We start from the raw sequence: 23,349 nt of genomic DNA, 5'->3' as shown, positions 1-23,349 counted from the left end.
CTGACTATATCTCTTATTTTTGATTTCTATTTGGCATGACTTTTATGATTGGAAAAGTGCAAATGTATCTCCCATCCATAAGAGTGGCTCTAAAAGTGAAGTTGGAAATTATCGACCTGTCAGTCTGACTTCAGTAGTAGGGAAAACCATGGAGGCAATGATCAAGGGTGGAATTCAGGATCATTTGGATCGAATTGAAATTCTCAAGGATACTCAGCATGGTTTCGTAAAGGGAAAATCATGTTTAACAAATCTGGTTTGCTATTTCGAAAGGGTCACTCACGAGCTGGATTTAGGGAATAATTTTGACATTGTTTATTTAGATTTCAGCAAAGCTTTTGACACAGTCCCACATGAGCGGTTGCTTTATAAGCTGGAACAGGTTGGAATCACTGGGAAAATCCTTAGATGGATAGAAGGATGGCTTCAGGGCAGGAGGCAGAGGGTTGTGATAAATGGCTATTCCTCAGATTGGGTTGATGTAAGAAGTGGGGTTCCCCAAGGATCAGTATTAGGACCACTGTTGTTTTTAATTTTCATAAACGACATTGATGAACGGATAGAGGGCATAATGTCTAAATTTGCAGATGATATTAAAATTGGTAGAGTAGTTAATGATCACTGTCAAGCTGAGCTTCTTCAGAGAGACCTAGATCGACTTCAGGAATGGTCAGAAAAATGGCAGCTATGCTTTAATCCAACAAAGTGTAAGGTATTACACCTGGGAAACAGTAATCCCAAAATAACTTATTTGCTTGGTGGAGTTCAACTAAACCCAGTACTGGAGGAAAGGGACTTGGGTGTTACGATATGGTCAGCCATGAAATTCTCTGGGCATTGTAAACAGGTTGCAAGGAAGGCCCATGGTGTCCTATCGATGATCTATCAAACTTTTTCAAGTAGAGATAGGGACATGATAATCCCATTATATAATGGCTTATGTTAGACCACACTTGGAATACTGTGTTCAAGTATGGAGACCGCACCTAAAGAAAGACATCGAGCTTCTTGAAAGGGTGCAAAGACGGGTAACTCGCTTGGTGAGATCGGCAAAAGGGCGTCCTTATGAAGAAAGACTTCGAATATGTGGGTTGCAGAGTTCGGAAACTAGACACCTTAGAGGAGTTTGACTGAGGTGTTTAAGTCTCTGAGAGGCATAAGTAAAATGAATTAGGACGAAATTTTCAAGATTATAAATGATGCTAGAACTAGGGGACATAAATTCAAGTTACGGGGGGGGGGGGGGGAATGTTTATATTGGACTGCAGGAAGTTTTATTTTAGCCCGCGAGTTATAAATTACTGGAATAAGTTGCCTTCATGGGTGGTAGAGGCCGCCAGTTTGGGGAAATTCAAAGGTCATCTGGATAGTACTTTCGGGTAAGGGAAGCGCATAGGATGATAGGTTTAATTTCTTTTTTTTTTTTTTATTAATTATTATTATTATTCATTATTTATTTTTTTGTTGTTTTTATCATTGTTTTGTTCAGTTTTTTTTTTTGGCTGGTGCAGCCAAAAAAAAAAAAAAAAAAAAAAGGCATAAGCCATAGGTTTTCTTGCACCATGCGGCCATTACTAATACTAACCCAATACAGCCAACAATCCAACTATGTTTAAGATTTTATTAAACTTAAAATAGCAAACAAGTCAACACAGTCATCATACCATTACATTTAAATGTACATACGCTATAAGATGCAGGGGCAGACTGGCAGATTTTCCAAATCTCCATCCTTCCTTGTTGTAGTGGTACAGCTATCTCTAATTGAAGAGAGACTAGAGTGCTGGTGCATGATTCTTACTGTGGGTTCTAATCTCAAACCCACTGAAGGCAGGATGTTTGCTTTCATGGCATTTCACATAAAACAAAGTTCACTGCCTGATCATCTGCATAGCAGAGTGTACAATACAGAAATGGGGAAAAAAAATAAAGGTATAACTTCTCATTATATAAAAATAAGAATTAAAAATATAACATTTTATTATTCAAAAAGTAAAAATGTTAACATTTCAAATGTCATTATAATTCTGGAAATGAATGTAATATTGTTAATGACTTTTTCATAATCAAAATTAAAATCTCTCTATATAAACCAAACCAGAACCAAATTTTCCACAACCTAAGGAAGAAATTAAAAAATTTTAAGACTTATACCAAAAAAATTCTTTACGAAGAAACCAGTGTACTTATAAGCAAAATATCTTCTTCTTTTTCTTCGCCTTCTTCCCACGTTTATATGAGGTCAGCATCCTTATAAGCAAAATATAATGAGTAAAATAAACCACAGCTATTTAATTCACATAGTATTTGAAATGCATAAGTTACCCAGTGTGCATTTTCCCTTGAAAGTGCAGTTATTCCTTGTCTCCTTTTTTTTTCCATTTCATCATTTAAATTTTCAATACAGTAACATACTGTTATCTGGTTTATGATATCTTATTCTTTGTCACTCTTCATCCTTTTCTAGTTTTAGTAACAAACAGCAAATTGGCATAATTTACAATAAAGTTCTTTGCTGGTTAGTTTGGTAATTTGATTAATGCATGGGATCTAGCAAAGAAATTTATTTTATTATTAGAGCCGAAGCATATTTATTTCTTGTAATGCAGTGCCAATGATAACCTTAAAAATGATTTTGAAGCATTTAAAACGATATTCCTACTTATCTAGATTCTTCAGTTGTTAATCCACCTGAATGTTTTTTTTTTTTTTTTTTTTATGCTATTGGGATTTTGTGGAAAGCTTTTGTTCAATAGTAATATCATGATCTTTTTTCAATAAAAAATGAATAAGGAATTTCAATTTATCCTTATGGTGTGAGACAAGAATCAAGGGGTACAAAAATAGAATCTTAGGCAATAAGAGAAGGCTGAACCTCATGAAGTCAGAAGGGAAATTGTGCAGTTGAACTAATTGATTGATTTCGTTTTTAACGGCGCAATGCAGTTTAGTCTATAACATGCCACATCAAAATAAAAACAGCAATATACATGTTTGGTAACCTATACAAGGGTTACCATGTCAAGAAGGTAAATATATTGCACTAAGGTAGGTCAGATATGAAGTTCTTTGAGCAGTGATGACATGATAGCAATGGAGTTTTGTCAATGATATATAGGTATTATGCAAGTAGGGATAAAGATATGATTATCCCACTATATAAGGCAATGGTTAGGCCAAATCTCAGGAAATATGTAGATCTCTTGTAATGGGTGTAGAGAAGGGAAATGAGGGCAACAAAAGGGTGCTCTCACCAAGAAAGGTTTCAGTTCTGCAAATTGCACCTGGAGATTGGGCATCTGCAAGGTTATCTAAATGAGGTGTTTAAGGCTTTGAATGGATTGATTAAGTTCAATTCTGACAGCATTCTTCCTCTTGCATAGACTACGCACATGAGGGGACATAAATTTAAATTGAGAAACAATGGTGCAGGATAGATATGCAGAAGTTTGCCTTCAGCCAGCAGGTAACTGATTGTTGGAACAAACTTCCATCTGCTGTTGAGAATGTCAGTAGTTTAAATAAATTGAAAGAAGAATTAGATTAAACTGTTGAATGGGATGGACAGGTGATGTGAAAGGTTTTTTTTTTTTCTTTTTTTTCTGCTGTTGTATAAGCTTGCTTTCTTGCATCATTTTCCACCACTAAGTTCATCTTGAGAAGTAGCTTGTCAAACACCAGAACAAGTTGTTTCCTACTATGGCAGAGCCAGCAAGTTTGGCAATGTTCAAAAGGGATTGGATGATTACCTTGTACAAATGGTAATAATATGAATATTCTGCTTGATTTTATCTTTATTATTATTAATTAATTTATTTATTTTTTGACAAATATAGAAGTCCACTTCCTTGCATCATTTGGCCTTACTAATAAAAAAAAAATTAGACAAATTTTATGCCACAGCAGGTTGTTTTTGGTGATAGGATAGGGAGACAGTAACTGTTTTACATAACATAAAAACAAGTATTGCTTATTTTTTATGTTATGTAATGTAGCTGAAACAGAGTAGGGGACGACTCATAATTATGAGGTATGAATATATCTGTTATCAGAGCTGTGCATTTTAATTTTGCACATTTGAGGCCAATTGTGTGTTTTATTATTTGTTTGTCTTTACTTCAAAAGGAAGTGATAGTTTTAACTGTAGCCGTGTGAATAAACTGAACAATTTTGTTAGTTTACACAAAAAATTACAATGTTAATATGTAACAAAAAATGACTTATCTCCACTTTGGATGCCCCTTGGAAGATTAAGGCAAAAGTTGGTGCATATAATGCTACGAAAACCTCACTGAATGGAAATCAAACATGCTGTATCTGTTCCTATAATATGGTGTGAAAAAACAAGGCAAAATAAAGATTGCTATATCTTTCTTACAAGAATATCAAGTTTATTGAAGAGCAACAAGAATCAAATAAAATAGTCAATTGCTGCTATTGCAATGGGGTTTTCCCCTGACTAATAGGAAAGACATTCTCATTCTGGATAAAGAAGAGAAACCGATGGCAGATCTAAGTTAAACAAAGCAAAGAACCATACAAAACTGAAAACAAAGTGAGCTTCATTTGAATGTACCAAGGCAACAAGTGAACTTCTGGAATAAACACTGAAAGAATGATATTTGCTATAGCTGATGGAAAACAAGAATTTCTGTATTCAGAAAAAGAAAGAGAAATATCTACTGATATTCCATGGCATGCAGCATTCTGTTAGTATGCCTAGACATATGTCTGTCAGTGTGTGCCTAGATATACGTACACAGATGGAAGAAGTGAGATTTAAACATAATGATGAAAAAACAGTAGCTATTTATCGATTTACCTGAAGTAAGGTTAAAGGCAATTTTACTACATAATGGCGGCTACTAAAAACCTTCAATACCTATAACCTATTTTTTTGGTATGAAGGAAACATATAAGCATGCCCCAACTATTGAATGCAATCAAATACAAAGGAGAACATGCAGTTATTTTAAGGTGGTCATGCTTTTACTTGAACTGTAGGGTTCCCCCTGTTGGCAAAAATCCAGGATTGGGGAAATCCTTAGGTCATGTGTTTTCAGGTACTTAACTATATTAAGAAACTAAAAGCAACTGATGGAAGAATTGTCGAATAACTATAAATTTAGATTGCTGAATATCTCTTAAAATACATTTTTTTCTGTAATCACTTAGGTGTTTTTAGTATTACTATTGGCAACATGATGCAAAGCTCATATAGCACCACCCAAAGGGAAAAAAAAAAAAAACTCCCCGACTTCATTTGCACACCTTCTCCAATAATTTGTTGACACTTTCTTTAAATTTATTCAAACTACCATCTTTAACAATATTATGTAAAAGTTTATTATTATGAATTACTCTTTCATTGAGTATAAATTTCTCTACATGTATTCTGCAACCATTCTCTTTCAATTTAAATTTATGTCCCCTTGTGTGTACCATCTGAGAAACAGTAAAGATGCCATCAGCGTTTAGTTTAGTTTACTTAACCCTTTCAAAGCTTTATACACTTCACTAAGGTCACCATGCAAATGCTCAGTTTCCAAAGACTGCAATTTAGAGTCTTTCTTAAAGAAAGGGTGAAAAGAATTACTCTTCTTTTCACCCATTCCAACAAATCTATGTCATTCTTAAAATTAGGTTTCCAAATCTGCATGCGGTATTCCAAATGCCCAAACCACTGCCTTACAGAAAAGGTCCAGCCACAATAATATACATTGTTAGGCATATTAGCATATATGCATAAAGTGCTCATCGTCTTCTTCATCATGTATATCTGTCTGTCCACACATAATACTCAACTCCTATTAGATGGATTTTCATAAAATTTTCCATTTCACTATTTTAGAAATATTTGTCAACCATCCCAAATTGGACCAATAGAAAATCCAGCAATTATTATTTCTTTGTCTGTTGGTCTGCACATAATAGCTCAATTCCCAGTGAATGGATTTTCGTGAAATTTTATATTTGGCTCTCTCAGAGCAATTTCCCGAGCCTTCCCAAATTTAATTAAAATTAGACCAATAGATCCAGTAATCATTATTTCTTTCCTCCCCTACCTTTTTTTTTTCATAAATTTTTCTGGCAGGGATAAGGAGGTGATTATCCCCTTGTATAAGGCAATGGTCAGGCCACACCTTGAGTACATATGCTAAACATACATTAGCATTAGTAGAGGCATTTGATGCAAGAAAGCAAGCTTATGCAGCATCAGCCAAAAAAACAAAAAAAAAAAAAACCACTTCCACTTCACCCCTCTGTTCGTTCAAAATACCTGTCCAGCTGAGCCTTAAACTTATTTAGGCTATCAACCTCCACCACAAGGGATGGAAGTCTGTTCCACCAACCAACCACCCGCTGGCTAAAGGCAAATTTCCGCACGTCTATCCTACATCTGTCTTTCCTCAATTTGAATTTATGCCCTCTCAGGTGATTTTTCTGAGCTAGAGGAAGAATCCCATCAGCATTGAGCATGCTTACACCATTTAAGGCTTTATACACCTCTATCAGATCACCTCGCTGGTGCCTAGTCTCCAGACACTGTAATTTGCAAAACTTAAGCCTTTCTTCGTAAGAGCACCCCTTTGTTGAATTCACTAATCTTGTTGCCCTTCTCTGTACTCGTTCCAGCAGCTCTACATCCTTCTTGAAATGAGGCCTCCAGACCTGTATACAGTACTCTAGGTGTGGCCTGACATCGCCTTATACAATGGAATAATCACCTCCTTATCCCTGCTGGAAAAATTCCTGTATATCATTGACAATACTCCATGAGCTACTCTTGCAGCCCGTCTGCACTGCTCAGAGAACTTCATATCTGCCTGCACAACCACCCCCAAGTCCCTTTCATTCTCTACCACTGTCAGTGTAGTACCACAGAGTTGATACGTTGCTCTGGGGTTGCTGTTTCCCATGTGTAGTACTTTACATTTGTCAATGTTAAACTTCATTTGCCACCTCTCAGCCCATCTGCTCAACCTTTCCAGATCCTGTTGCAGCAGCATAGTGTCAGTAGTGTCCTTGACAACCCTGCCAACCTTTGTATCGTCTGCAAACTTGGACATTAAGCCCGATATACCATCATCAATATCATTTATAAATACAGAAAACAATAATGGACCCAACACTGAGCCCTGAGGGACTCCACTAATAACATCAGTCCACGATGAGCAGTGTCCATTGATTACCACTCTCTGTCTTCTCCCCCTCAACCACCCCTTTATCCATAGCAGCAATTTGCCTCCAATATCACACTGCTCCAATTTGTGTAGCAGTCTTCCATGTGCAACAGTATCAAAAGCCTTTCTAAGATCCAAGTATATAATATCAAAGTTATTCCCTGCATCCAGTTCTTTTGTGACTGCATCATAGTATCCAATCAAGTTGGTCAGGCAAGACTTCCCCTTAACAAAACCATGCTGTGTCTGAACTATAACTGAAGTCTTGTCTAAATGATCCTGCAGTGATTCTTTAACCAGTGCCTCCATTAATTTTTATGGAAAAGAAGTTAAGCTCAAAGGTCTATAATTACTTGTGTCAGCCTTTGATCCTCCTTTGTGAATTGGGGTCACATTTGCACATTTCCAGTCTATGGGTACCTCCCCTGAGTCCAAGGAAGCTCTCATAATTATGGCTAAGGGTTTGCTTACTTCCTTTGCTGCCTCCTTTAATATAACTGGATAGATCCCATCCAGTTATATTAAAGGAGGGTGCCTTTCTTGTGTTTATCTTCAACAGTTTCTCCTCCACTTTACTCCCAGTTATTTCAAGATTCTGTAGCTTACTGCTAGAGTTGAATACACCTCTGGCATTCCCCTCGCTGAATAACTCCTCATGTGTGAATGTCGATGCAAAATATTCATTTAGTTTGTTAGCTACCTGAGCAGGATCATCAACACTTGACCCATCAATATCAAGTGGACCAATCTGATTCATCCCCTTCCTTCTAGAGTTTACATAAGTAAAGAACTCTTTGCTGTTTTTCTTTGCATCCCTTGCCAAAGATTTCTCGTAATCTGCCTTCGCCTGCCTAACCTCCTTGGTAACTTGGTTGCATATCAACTTGTATCTATCATAGGCTTCTGTGTCATGTGTTAATTTGTATGTATCCCATGCATTTTTCTTCTCTGCCATATGCCTCATTAGTTCATCTGACATCCATTTTGGCCTAAACCTTGAACAATATTTCTTAGTTGGTATGTAAAGCCTAGTAGCTTCCAAGATAAGTTCTTTGAATGCTTCCCATTTTGAATTTGCTGTTGGTCCCACTGTATAGAATTTAAGTACTGTCTCAGTCCATCGTAGTCGCCTTTACGGAAGCAATAACCCTTCCCTTTACCCCTAATGGTAGTTACCTCTTTGAGTAAATCCCACTTCAGCACACTGTGATCACTGCCACCTAGTGGTTCATTTATCTGCAGATTCTTAATGCATGAAGAATCACTGCTGATAATCAAATCAAGAGTATTATTACTCCCTCTAGTTGCCTCCCGAACATGCTGATGTAGAAAACAATCATCCAATAAATCCACAAAAGCCCTGCTAGTGTGTGAGTAACCAGCCCCCAAATTCCAGTCAATATCTGGGAAATTAAAATCTCCCATTATAAGACACTCAGATTTACTGGCCCACTCTATTTCCCTGTACAGTTCCTTATTATACTCATCAGAGTCATTAGGCCTATAGCACACTCCTACTCTCAATTTTGATCTCCCAATGTTTATGTCACACCAAACTGACTCCACACTGCACTGTCCAGCGATGTCGACTGGCTTCACTTCCTTGGTTTTTATGTGTTTCTTAACTAATAGCATAACCCCTCCCCCCTTCCTATCCTGTCTATCCTTTCTGTAGACGTCGTACTCCCCAAATTGCAGTTCTGCATCCCTTATATCTGTGTGACACCACGTCTCTGATATCCCAACAATATCTGCCTTCGATGTTTTGAGCAATACCTCAAATTCATCAAATTTATTTACTAAACTCCTAGCATTGGTGTACACGCAAGTATACCTGCACCTGTTTCTATTCTTAGCTACCCTAACACAACCCATGTGTTTACTTGTACCGCAATGACTCCCAGCAGTCTCTGAAATACCATGCATCTTGTTTTTCAGGCTTCTGCTCATTCTAATAGAAGCAGCGCAAGAATCTCTTTCACCTCTGCCAGTGGCTACTGTCAATCTATTGGTCTTTGTCTCCCCCCAAGCTAGCAGTTTTCCGACCCACCTAACACTGCCTCGATAGCATCAGCAAATATTCTTGCACCCTTTTTATTTAAGTGTATCCCATCCCTGTAGAAGCAATCTCTCCTGTTAACAAGTACAGTCCAGGCTGAAAAAAATTCTACCCCTTGAGCCTTGCACAATCTTTCCAGGGCCGAATTGATCGACAAGGCTCTCATCATATACTCCCTCCTATCGTGTCTGGGCAGAATTGCAGACACTTTCAAATTCAACCCTAATTCTCGGCTTTTGACATTATATTTTAACTGACGCAGTAGATATTGTTTGTTGTGCGCTGACGAGAATGAATGGGCAATATGGTGGATGTGCAGAAGCAAAACGTTCTCTACTTGCACATAGAAGTAATTACCTTTTCTCTCTTTTTTGTTATTTGTCATGGATTATTATTAACTATTTGGTTGCCTGAAATGTAATACACTGCTTACATTAGCTAACTTGGTTTCTGTAAAGAGAAGGTTAATATAAGAGAAAAAATAATTATATTTTATTGAATTTTAGCAACTTTTGCACTTTTTGTCTTAATTGATATTTATAATGAAATAATGTAAGAATTATTACATTAATGATAATGTAATAAATCTTATTAATGATAAATGTTTATTATTTTTAAATAACATTACTATTTCAAACTGCATAATAAATGCATGTATACTCATGTGCATTGTGCACATTAAATGTAACAAAAACTAATTTGATCATATCCTTCAACCACCTTATTTGAAATAACAAAAAACTGTGCACATTGACAGTGCTAGGATGCCCATGCTTTTACCCTGCCAGCTAAGAAGAAAAACAAATAAATAATAAAAATTAAAAAACAAATAGGTACCAATCCTTTGAATTTTCCTAAACTGTCAGCCTACAGCACTCAGGAGGCAACTTATTCCAGTAATTAATAAGTTGCTGGCTAAAAGTAAATCTTCTACAATCCAGTTTAAACCTATTCCCCATAACTGAATTTATTACCCCTAGTTCTGGAATCATAACAGTGAAAATTTGCCCTCATTCTTTCCCCTCGGAGCCTTATACTAATATAGACAATGCTTCTGCAGTCATCTCCAGATTTACAAACAAGAATTTTTGAAACCACAAATTCAGCTTAGAAATGCAAAGCTCAATCTTATGGGACTTTTGCTCAACTAAGATTGCAATACAAACAGCAACAACCAAGTTTGAGAGCCATGATGATGTATTCTCTTTAAGCAGCACTTTAATGATCACTTCAGCAAATTATGATCTAAAAATTTAAATGCTTTTATTTGTTGTATAGCTATCTGAAATCTGTTGGCAAAGAAGCCCTTCTTAATCTAAACCCAAGTGAACAGCAGTGATTATAATTGGTTTTTTTCCCCACATCACATGCAAAAAACTGATTTTCAATACTGTCTACATGAGATTCTGGGCCTTTTTCACACTAACTGAATAAGTCATCTCTGTTCAAGGGTAGCATGGTTCCTTCTAGGAAACCAAGTTCTTTGCCTAATAAAACAAATTTACCATATAATATGTGCAATTTACAGACATTATATGCTGATCCTTATGACCTCCATATTCAAAAATACCCTAACATTGCAACCCACATTTACAGTATCAGCAATAGAAATAATTTAATATTTGTTTATTAGTGGACAGAGAAGCTTATTTCTCCAATTTTTAAGATAAGACTAACATAAGATATTTTGTTAAAAATAATAAGAAACGTTTGACATTTCATATGATGCCCATTTAACCATGATTGAAAGCATGAAATGATTATTGAACTGAACAAAGTAATAAAATCTAACAAGGTAAATAGTAAAACTATTAAAATTGTCTAATTCATTGTCAACATAAACTAAAATTAGTTAGAAGGGTGGTGACTGTGAATGGTTTATTCACAGTCACCACCCTCCAGTTTCTTCAGTTTTACTGATAGGCTAGCTTATATACATAAAATGAATAAAATTCAAATTTATTAAGGTTAATCAATATCGTTTAAAGTTCATTGGTAGTGCTTTGTATTCAGAAACTGTTGAAACAGCTAAAAATCTGCTATTCATTAATTTGAGTCTCATCAATTGTATGATCCAAGGCAGTTAATTCATATTTGTTCAATGCATACTGATTTGAAGACAGTTCACAGAAAGTCAAAGAGACAGTTGTGCGGGAAGGGAGTTAAAAACTGCATGGAATCACTCTATAAAGGTATTTGCTTTCATCTAAGTCAGGGAAAGAAAAGATCTGTTGTAGTCAGTGGGAAGAAACAATGGTTTAAGTTCAAGAAAATGTGTAATGTTGACTAATATACAACAGATGCTATTGGGTACTAATCCTCAAAGGCAGAGATTAAACTATTAAAAATTTCAATAATGTTATAATTATATGAATTAAATGTTTAAATAAACGTTTCTTTACAGTGAATTTTGAGTGGTAATTTTTATTTTCATAATCTACTTATATTTTGTGGTGACTTGCTAGATATTCGGAATATTAAACCCTTAAATAGGTATTGCTAAAAAAATTTATAATAAATTGATGTGACCAATCAGTTAAAGAAGTGGTTCAATTGTGATAAACTGGTAAGGCCTGATGTAGCCAAGTGGTAAGGAGCGAGAGTGCACAGCACGCATTTCCTTGAGTGGACCGGGGTTCAAGCCAGTGACTACTAAATACAATAAATATTTGTATTGACGATTTATAACTCTACTGACTTGGTTGTCGTGCTGGAGTATAAACAGAAAATTTATTATAACTGAACTATCTCTTTGTATTTGGTATTTAAGGGTAAAAGTTTTAGAACAAGAATCATTTTACAAATAATTCATGGAAAACTTTTGTAACAGTAAACAGAAATACATTTTACACCATAGATTTAATAAATAAATTTTCTGTTTATACTACAGGACAACTGCACGCTCGGAGAAGTTCACAAGGGAGGGAAAATACAAGAAACGCACCATATTTAGTAGTGTGATCCACTGTAAATCTGTAGTCTATTCTCAAATCAGTTTAAAAGCAGAGAACGATTTTTCCACATTGACGGAAGTGATTTGGTTATAAAAATGCGAGTTTTCAAAGTCTTTACTTGAAATGGAAGTTTCTGTTCATTTCTATTAACAAAATCCTTAAATTAACATTAACGAAATTCTTAAAATGTGAAATCTGGAATTATTTTTTTAAACACTATCAAATTTATTCTTATTTTCTCTCTTATGGCTCAAGGGATGATTGAAATTTCTAACTAAACTTTCGCTAGCTAAAAATTTCCAACCTGAATTTTCTGATAGTTTTTACCACCGACACAAGCATATTCTGTTGGCTAATCTGGAATTTTTTTCTATGTGATACATTTTTTCTGTGATACATGATTCCATAAGTGTACAACAGATTTTGCTATTGGCAATTTGAATTAAAACTCTTAACTTCCTATTCCGTAAATTTTTTTATAGCAAAGCTGAAATTGTTATGCTACATATTCAAAGAATGTATTCTCATCCAACATCAATGACAGCAAAGGAATTAAAAGACCATTGACACATTTTCCCATGCTAAGTGAAATATTTTCCTGCATTTACTCATTGTAATAATGTGTTGTCTTCAATGACTGAAGTCATATTTCTGAGTTTAATGTCTGAAAAACTTTTTTTGGTAGTTGTTGGCGCATAGGCTTCTGTGGCCAAAATGCACCTCCCAAGGTTTTTGCAGTACTTTGATCCAAGCCCGAGGTGGGAATCGAACCCGCGACCTTTGGGTTGCCAGGCAGGCACTTTACCCACATGGCTAGCCCAGTCGGCTCTGAAAAACTGGTCAAATTAATGAAATATGAAGTCTTTCTAATAATATTTGTGTTATGTTCGTTTATATGGACTAATGATTAAAATGGTAAAATCACATTTGCATATGGTAATGACAGTGCCACTTTTCCCATGCTAAGTGAAATATTTTTCCGCATTTACTCATTGAAAGAATGTGTTGTTTTCAATGACTGAAGTCATATTTCTGAGTTTAATGTCTGAAAAACTGGTCAAATTAATGAATTAAATGATGATAGTGTTCATTTATATGCACTAATGATTAAAATGGTCAAATCAAATTTGCATATGCCACTGACAATGCCACTTTTATTCCATGGAAGTGATTCTCTGTACTCTAAACTGGTACATTTTTTGTACCAGTTTTGACTCGGGCTACATCTATACAAGTTCTGTTGTGAAGTGACAACTATTTACATAAAATAGTTGTCACTTCAGACAGCTCTGAATTGGAACAATTTAATTATGATAACCCAGTACATTTAAGCCTATAACCTAAACCTTTCTTTGAAGGTGAAGCTTCATGTGCCACAATTTCTTATACAGCTACTTCTCTCAACTGTTTTGTCAAGTTACACTGTGTTGGATTGACAAAAATTATCTTCAGAAGCATTTATGAAAGTATATCAAAACTTTTATCTTTCACCTGTAGTTTAAATAGAAAAATATTTTACTTCAGAGAAATTATGTTCACTTATGTTCAGAAGTTATGTTTAGAGAAACAAATTCAATAGAAAAGTTTGGTGAAACTCAAGCAGTTGCTCTTGACATTTCAAAGGCTTTTGATCATGTTTGGCATAAAGGTCTTCTAAATAAGCTTCCATCTTATGGTTTGCCAACTGTTTTTTTTTTTTTGTAATTGAGTTATCAAGGTTTTCTCTCTGTCCATTCACTGTGGGTGATGGCAGATAGCACTTTATCTTCTAACTTCTCCATTAATGCTGGTGTCCCCCAAGGTTTGGTTCTTTCTCCCACTCTTTTCTTGTTGTATATTAATGACCTTCTTCCATTGACCAGAAATCCTATCCATAGTTTTACTGATGATAGCACACTGCATTCCACCTTCCAGTTTGAGAAACCTGTTCTGCACCAACTGCTTCAAATTCTCAAATATCCACTACCAATTCCTTAAATGCTGATCCCCAGGCAATTCTCCAGTGGGGCAGAGATAACATAGTTCATTTCAATCCTTCTAAAACTGCACCAACTGCTTCAAATTCTCAAATATCCACTACCAATTCCTTAAATGCTGATCCCCAGGCAATTCTCCAGTGGGACAGAGATAACATAGTTCATTTCAATCCTTCTAAAACTCAGTCCTGTTTTATATCTCTCAAAAAAGGATTCTTCTGCTCCTATGCTTACCTTCAATTGACACTGATTTCTAAGCAAGATCATATATCTCTATTGGGAATTACCTCGACTTATAATTTCTCTTGGCATAAGCACATTACAAATATCGCTTCCTGTGCATCTAAAAAACAGGGCTTTCTCTTTCACTCTCGGTGTTACTTTTCTTCCAAACAGCTGTTCACTCTGTACAAATCTGCCCCACCATGGAATATTATTCCCACATATAGTGCCCCCAAAACCTCTCTAAGGATTCTAGATTCCATTCAAAAGAGGGCAGTTAGGTTAATTAATGTCTCATCTCTAAAAAAGTCCCTCCATTTTCTGCCTCGTAGACATTCTGTTTCTGCGGTATGCCTTTTCTGTAGATACTTCCATGGACACTGTTTTTCTGAATTGGCTTCTATAATTCCCAATCTCTTTTCCAAACCAGTCAACATCCTTTTACTGTCCAACTTCATAGCCAGCGGGTGGTTGGTTGGTGGAACAGACTGCCATCCCTTGTGGTGGAGGTTGATAGCCTAAATAAGTTTAAGGCTCAGCTGGACAGGTATTTTGAACGAACAGAGGGGTGAAGTGGAAGTGGTTTTTTTTTTTTTTTTTTTTTGGCTGATGCTGCATAAGCTTGCTTTCTTGCATCAAATGCCTCTACTAATGCTAATGCTAACTTCAAACTTACAGAACCAACTTTTTTTTCTTCCTCATTTATTCCTTCGATTTCTGTTTTCTGAAACAACCTCCGTTCATGCATATTTCCTGAAAATTACAATCTACAAAAATTCAAGTCTAATGTCAACGAGTATCTTTTTTCATCTTCTCAACCTCCAATCCATGCATGGTACTAAGTATTATAGGTTCTAATACCTCTCATGCTTAGAGTTCCTATAAAAAAAAATAAATTCAATTTATCTGAAAGTAGTATAATACTAAGACAGGAGAATACCATTTCTATTTAGACGATCCTGTATTGCATGCTCAATTATTACCTCTGTGATTTTCCCTGCTACCAAAGCCAGTCTAACCTATCTGTAGTTTAATCTTAGAACCATCTTTTTTTTTTTATTTTTTTTTTTTTAAACTCATATTTCATCATCATATCACTGATATACACAGTCACAGTATTGTCATTATATTGACATCGATCATATAAACATCCACAAGGATTATATTATATTGGCATTCGGTATCTGCAATTCATATTGGCAGTGTCTGGCGCCTTAGCCGCTCGGCCACCCTGGAATCTTTATGGAACCAGTGCCAGATTTAGGATCAAGCAAAATAAGATACATATTTGGGCCTCATTATCCAAGTGCCTCTGATTATGTCTAAACCTTGCCTTATCTAAATCCAGTGAAGCCCTCATAATTAACCTTAATGATCTGATGCACTTCCTCACCCTTTACCTCAAAATAATTGGGTATAAACCATCTGTTCCATGGGCTTTACTTGCTTTCAGAATCAAAAATATTCAGGATATATGGTTGAAGGTATTGAATCAAACAAGAATGTTATTTAGTATCTTCTGATGTATATCGAATAAGGTAATGTTGCTATATTACAGGCAGACAAACACAAGTAAAGCACACTTCCACTGCATAAAAAGAACAAATTTAATAATTTAGTACTTCATAACACCTATTTTAGGATATCTTCAGTAGAAAGTTAAATTAGAGATTTACAAAATTTGTCTTTCAAGTGGATGTATTTAATGTGGCTGTTGTTATTTGGTTTTTAGGAGCATTAGCAACTAAGGCCATATTGCTCCGGGGATATGCGGTGGTCATTCCCTGACCTTTCCGCATCCTCCGTATTTGGTGGTGATGGGCTCGAACCCCGGTCTAATCAAGAAGCGTGTGCTATGCACTGCTGCTCCTTCCCACCTGGCTATGGAGGTGCCATTTAATGTGGCATGTAGGTAAATATAACACAAACAACTGTATACTGTCACACACTGCAGAATATCTAGAAAATTAATGGTCGTTTCCTGTTGTTTAGAACCTATGTATACATTGTAAGGTTTCTAAAAGATTTGTTATTGTAGATTGGTTTGGAATTACCAAGTGTAGTTGTGGCAGCTGGTGCCAAAAACAATTCTGGTGGAGGGTGCTGAGCAAGGTTTTTTTTAATACTTTTGGTTTTGTAAAATTAAAATGTTAATAACATGCTGACATCCTACTATCTTTAATTTGTGTCTTCAGGAGAGGTTCTTCCCAACAAGGTGGAAGTATGCCGGTCTTTGTCTAATCCCAAAAGAGCTGTCAAAATCTCACCTTGCTTCTAGGGCATACAGACCCATAGCCCTCTTGCCAATCCTGGATAAGGTTCTGGAGTGTCTTCTGCTTTATACGCTGCAGTCAGCATACAAGGATAAGGGCCTTTGTGCTCCTTCTCAGTCTGGATTTAAACTTGGCAGATCAACTATAGATGTTTTAATCACAATTCAACAACTTGCATTTTCCTCCAGGGAAAAGTACACAATAGCAATATTCATAGATTTCAAGGTGGTTGAGTAAACCAAGGAATTGTATAATTGTCTTGTGAACTACTTCACCAACAGGAAACATTTATCACTACTGAGTTTCATAGCAAAATGAGGCCAAATATGTGAGGTTGCCTGCAGGGCTCCATTTGGGGACCTGCAGTATGGGACATGCTGCTTGATGAGTGGCCACTCTCCACTTTCAGTCACATCACTCTCCTCTTCCATGCTGATGACCTAGTTACTGGTGAGGAGTCCACCAGATCTGCTTTGGAATGCCATGCCCAGGAGGTTCAAAGTACCCTCTCTGTAAACAGTCCTCTAACAATCTGCTTTAACAGAAATCCTCTTCGAAATCAAAGAGCCATTAATTACCTCAGAGTTTCAGCACTCTTTGCTTCCATGTTAACTGCTGTGACTGGTTCCTCAAGGGCCTTACTCTTCAGCTCATCTACAAAGGAGCATTTATTCCTATTATTGTATATGGAGCAAGTGTATGGCACCACAAGGCAAGTGTTCTCACATTTCAACGCCATCTGGAACAAATTCAGCAACAGCATCTCCTCCTTGTCACTAGAGCCTGTCAAGTAACATCTACAGCAGCGCTCCAGGTAATAACCAGCAATATTCCCCTAGACCTGCACACCATGGGCTTTTACATGCTATCAAAGAAAATACAGTAACTGAGATTTTGGATTTCTGCATTGTTTAAATTCTAACCTGAAAGTGGAAAGACAATGCATCTGGGATGCACTCAAGAACATCTGGAAATCTAGATGATCAAACAGTCCCAAAGGCAAAACTACCAGATATTTTGTTCTTAAAGTAAGATAAATAAACCCTACAAGGTTAAAATGGTTCCACCCAAACCTGGAAACAACTTACCTGTTAACCAGACATTGATCCATAAAAGCAAAACTCTACAGTTTTGATCTTCTGGGCACATCCTGTCTCTGCAGTGAAGAAGACCACCTTCTCCATTCCTGTACCTATCTAACTGGAAATCAGAAATAGATTACTTACAGATCTCAGCCAACCTCTTCACACTCTAGTCAGTACTCAACCTTCAAAGCCTTTTCCACAGCTCTATTTAAGAAGAGGCGATTACTGATTGTTCAGCAATCTCCATATGCAACTTTCTACTGTCATTCAAGACCCAACTTAAAACACTTGGTTCTTACTCAAGATCCAGATGCTTTCTCCAAGACCCAGCTTAACCACTTTGTTCCTCCTCAAGATCTACAGATGCATCCTAACTGCCAAGAAACCTCTACTGCAAATTGCCAAACCTGATCCCCATGAATAGGATGAATCTGATGCCAACGGTGCACCCTTCATGCCATCCATTCTTTCCTAAACCTGGTCACTCTGGGCTTGCAGATGGCACAACTTTCACACCATATGATACTCTTCTGGAGACCTTTTCGCACTACACTACTGTTGGCAAATCTTCTAATAACCTTTACCTCTCTCTAGTGATATTTCTAAAGAGAGGTCTAACTGGTTCAACTCCAGAAGAACCAGCCAGAATTCTCTTAAACCACTAACTTCTTTGCTGAAGACTTTTTTTTTCATCCAAATTACGATGTCATTACCTTTTTGGAGATACTCACTTCTCACACATTTGTAGGTACCTCCGTAGCCAGGTGGGAAGGAGCAGCAGTGCGTGGCACACGTTTCTTGATTAGACCGGGGTTCGAGCCCGTCACCACCAAATACGGAGGATGCGGAAAGGTTCAGAGAATGACCACCGCATATCCCGGAGCAATATGGCCTTAGTTGCTAATGCTCCTAAAAAACAAACAAACAAACAACACACATTTGCTTTTAACACTATTTTCCCTCCTCATGCTTTCTTCGGGGCACCACAGCCTACTAAAGGTTTCATATCTATATTTTTGCTTGGGTCTGCCCTTAGGCACTCCCAACTTACCTTCCCATTACTTTGGGACTGCCCCGTTCCTATTGTGACCAGAATGAGGTAGTCCAGTGAGTGTCCTTGCAGCCTTCCCTGCCTCTGACTTTGAGAGATGGGATGGCTTCACGTAGTGTCCTATACTGTCCTTGCACAGCTTCCTGTAGGATTGCTGGGATTGTCCTTCCTTGGTGATTGTGCCTCTCAGTAACAAAATGCCAGATGAACAACACATAACTCATGATACCCGACACATCTAACTGGTTTCTGCAATCTCTAGTGATACAAATACAGCAACACCCATATAAGACGGTACTTCTACAACACGGTTTCTGCAATCTCTAGTGATACAAATACAGGCAACACCCATATAAGATGGTACTTCTACAACACGGTTTCGTTCTAACACGATTGATAAATTGCAGCAATCCTTGCACAACACGATACTAATATTTTTGAGCTGGGAAAATCCTGCTATTATGTTAGATGCAATTTTCAACGTTTCCATTCCTTTTTGTGAATCCCCGCTGTTGACTCGCTAGTCGTTATCGCCTTTGTGATATTTTTTTAAAGCACATTTCTGGAGGTTACTAACATAAAACAAAAACAATTTGCAGTTTCTGGTTTATTGGTCTTTTCCGTTAGTGTAATCAATTATAAACAGGTAGTAAACGCGATCTTCTTGCATTTGTTATAGTGCTGATAGCTGGAATTCTGTGGGTTTTCATGTTATTTTGGTGAAATGTGTTTCCCCTTCCATGAAATTTTCAATCACATAAAAAACATAAATAAATTTTCAGAAAAACTCATTACTCTGTATCGAGTTTGTTGCAACTTGTGCGTGCCACGTTCTTTGTTATTAATTGCTTATCATTTTTACTGTTTTAAATTTTACAACAACAACAACAAAAAAAAAAAGTCAGTGAACAGAAATATCAATTAGTTAGTATGTACATATTACAGTATGTATTAATTAAGCTAGTACGTAAGCGTAAATATATGTTTATTTTGCTAACTGGAAAATATTCTTCCAATTTTCACACATCATTTAACTTTGTTAATTGGTAAGGTAATAAGTAATAAAGTTAAAGTTGTGATTTATATCTAGGCGAGGGTCCATTGTATTTTGTTGGGAGATCCCTGGGTTCGGTTCTGTGCTATTGAATTTGTGCTTGTTTGAGACCATAACCTTGAACTTGAAGCGTGCAGATTGTGACTTTTAAAGAGAGCAGAAGGTACACGGAATCTAGATGCTGCAGAAGAGACTGTGCTTAGCAGATGAAGAGGAAGAAAATTAAATGAACGTACATTATCTGACATATAAAGTATCACAGTTTGCAAGGTAAGACGTTTGTTCAGTTATTATTATTTAAGTACTACTATTATAAAAATAAAGTTAAAATATTAATATTAAGTTATTACTACTATAAAAATATAAAAATGAAATTTCTGATAGTTGTAAAAAAAAATGGTGTATTTTTGTTAGCTTTTGGAACGTAACCCTCCTTTTTGTACTGGTTCTTAGTCCCGTATAAATCATGGTTTCGCATTACACGAGATTTTGTAGGAACCAAACTACCGTGTTATATGAGGGTCACCTATAGTGGTTTTGTCGGTGAGACCACTGGCAGCATATACAAGGTCAAAAATAATAATAAAACATATCCCGGTGAAGGGATAGTTGCAAACTGCAACCAGTAATGCTGAAAAAGTTTCAGCTACCACCTGCATATAAGCAAGTTACTGCTACGGATAAAGGAATGGCCGAGTAGCAGGAGATGAAGAGTGGTTATTAATGACTACTGCTCTTCATGGACTAATATTATCAGTGAAGTCCCTCAGGATTCAGTGCTGGGCCAATTGTTGTTTCGATATTTATTATGATATTGATAAAGATATATTAAATATAATCAAATATAATATTGCAACAAAACTTAGAGAAATTAAGCAGATGGGCTGAAAAGTAGCAATTGAGATTAATTATTATTATTTAACATTGATAAATGAAAGGTACTGCATTTATCAACAGTAAGTTCAGAATAACATACAATTCGGCGGTATCACATGTATGAAAATACCTGAGGGTAACTGTGCAATCAGACAAAGTTCTCTGAACAGTCAATGATATACAGGAATTCTGTTCTCTGTCAATGATGCAGGAATTTTGTAAACAGGGATAAGAAGGTGATTATCCTATTGTATAAGGCAAAAGGTTAGGCAGCATCTTGTTAGTCGCTAGTCGGTACTGCATAAAGACTGGAAGCCTCACTTTAGGAAGAATGTGGATCTGTTGGAATAGATGCTGAGAAGAGCAACAAGGTTAGTCAGGAGCACAAAAGGGTACGCTCTTATCAAGGACAGACTTCAGTTCTGCAAATGGCAGTGCATGAAAACTAGAAACTTGTAAAGAGACCTGACTGATGTATCCAAGGCTTTAAATAGACTGAATAGACAAAATCCTGATGGAAGCCTTACTTTTTTTCAGATGATGCAAACAATGGGACATATATTTAAATTGGAAGAGGATGGTTTCTAGATAGATGCATAAAAAATTGGCTCTCAGCCAGAGAATAATTAACTGTTGGAGAAAACTTCTAATTGGTGTTGTGAAAGTAAGTAGTTTGAATAAATTTAAGGAAACATCACACAAAATATTAGTGGGGATAGACAAATGATGTGGTTAGTTATTTTGGCTGATACTATATATGTTTGCTTCCTTGGCACTACTAACACTAATATGTAGCAAAACATCAACAATACGTGGGGAACTAATTTTTTACCATTAAACTGCAGAAATTTATCTAGTTGAACAGGATTATTGAAATCCAGCTATTGTAGGTATAGCAAAAGGTGTTTAAAAGAGTCAACTTTTGATTAAGGTAAGAGAAACACACCATATAAGAAAAATAGCATGACTTTGAAGTTCAAGGTCGTCTCTTAAACCAGCTGGTTCTGCTTATTAAACGTTATCATTACAGAGATCATTAATAACCATATTTTTTTTTGGTTCTCAGGTTCACATTCCTGTTAATGTAACTGAAATGGACATTCTATCTATTCTGGATGCCATGGTAACATGTTCTCTATTAGACATTTTTACTGGTATAGATTCAAAGGCTTCTAGGAAGTGATCAGAAGTATTATCCAAGGTGCAAGACACCATAAGGTTACTGACTTCAATTAGACAATCTCTGCTAATGATTTTTCTTACCAGCCTTAGATCTACTTAGTCTCAAAATTCCCAGTTCAACAATCAACCAAAGATGCTAGGTTGAAGACAATAACCATCTTTCAGTGGCAGCAATACATGTTTAAAAAAATGGCTATTAGCTTCAAACTACCTTTGGCAATTGCACTCACCATACTATATAAAACTCAGAGGAGTACCGAGGTTACATGACGCAAGGTGGCAAATGCTCCCCACCCTCCCGGCCTCGATAGCTACGGTCCTGAAATAAACTGACAATCAGAAAGTACAAGAGACCTGTATGGCGGCAAACCAGTTCGGTATACCCACAAAAGCCAAAACATCAAGATGAACTTGCAACTTAGGCTTATCGATAAAATCATGTTATACTAAGAAAGATGATGTTATAGGTTTTACGTAGTATCAGCATCTTCGGCTTTATACGAAACATCGCCATATAGTGATACTTAATAAACTGCAGTAACACATAATCACGCTAACTTCATAGATAACTTATCAATGGTCAAACAATGCCATTAACAAAATTAATACGGGTACTGTACGTAATACAAATTAAAACACACAAGTTAGGCAGCCAAAATAATATGTGCCACAGTAAAGATCTGTCATTTTATCTTACACAGCCAAATATTTTTTCTCAAAAAAAAAAAAAAAATGCATACATACTTGGAAAGCTAAAATATCATTACACGTTACTTCCATCATGGAAGCTGCCATCTTACACTCTCTAACACCACACACTTTTTTTTTTTTTTTTGATCAGTTCGTTTCATTGGTTCAATATTATTTTTATAAATAAAATATAAATGATAAGTTAAAGCATTTCAAAAGGTTAAAAATAAACAAATATATATTAGTTTTGTATAGTAATGGCGCATTGATATAATTATTTTTTTTGTTTTAATTCATGTCGTACTACGAAATCCTCTTTCATCTCAGCCGATGTGCTCTCCTGAATGAGTAAGGGTAACAACTGGGTTTATGGTGATATATTTGCAATTTGCTGAAAATATTGTGAAGGCTATTACTTTGAATATACTTTGTATTATTCATTGAAAATATCAGAATCATACATATTGCAGGTACGTGAAATTAATTACAGAACGTACGCTAAATAGTGTTTGTAAAGTGATTTTGAAGCTGCAGTCTAATAGTATAAATCACTGGAATGATGGAGGTGTCAGTTTGGTGGTTATGTAATGAGATATATGATCTAATAATAATGGAAAATTATTGAAAATATTAGCAGTTCATTGAACTCACTGGTAACATTAAGCAATTATGAGAGCAATGACAATTTTTTTTTCATCTTTCGGTTGTAGTTCTGTTTGATTTTAGAATCGAAGGACACTCCC

At 36.1% G+C, this 23,349-nt stretch overlaps 2 protein-coding genes across 3 annotated transcripts in view; one reads left to right on the top strand and one right to left on the bottom strand.

The window, feature by feature from the left end:
- The window catches only part of Ccdc58 (Coiled-coil domain-containing 58), a 57,477-nt gene extending 34,769 nt beyond the window's left edge, over positions 1-22,708 (bottom strand). The window contains exon 1 of the mRNA XM_090379357.1: positions 22,661-22,708. Within this exon, the coding sequence (XP_090235483.1) occupies positions 22,661-22,699 (39 nt within the window). The 5' untranslated portion in view covers positions 22,700-22,708. The remainder of the gene's footprint in view (positions 1-22,660) is intronic.
- Positions 22,709-22,913: 205 nt separating this feature from the next.
- Positions 22,914-23,349, top strand: part of Kap-alpha1 (karyopherin alpha1) — a 188,621-nt gene continuing 188,185 nt past the window's right edge. Inside the window, exon 1 of one of the 2 annotated variants that reach the window (XM_090379147.1) lies at positions 22,914-22,954. The gene's annotated coding sequence lies outside the window, so the exon portion shown is untranslated. Of the gene's footprint in view, positions 23,077-23,349 lie in introns of both variants that reach the window. The other variant, XM_090379146.1, reaches the window with a different exon arrangement.

The sequence above is a fragment of the Mastigoproctus giganteus genome, chromosome 8, assembly GCF_048544385.1.
Source record: "Mastigoproctus giganteus isolate SK-2022 chromosome 8, ASM4854438v1, whole genome shotgun sequence".
Classification (NCBI taxonomy): domain Eukaryota; kingdom Metazoa; phylum Arthropoda; class Arachnida; order Uropygi; family Thelyphonidae; genus Mastigoproctus; species Mastigoproctus giganteus.
Note: the sequence above shows the minus strand (reverse complement) of the source record. Positions and strands in the feature narration are given on the sequence as shown.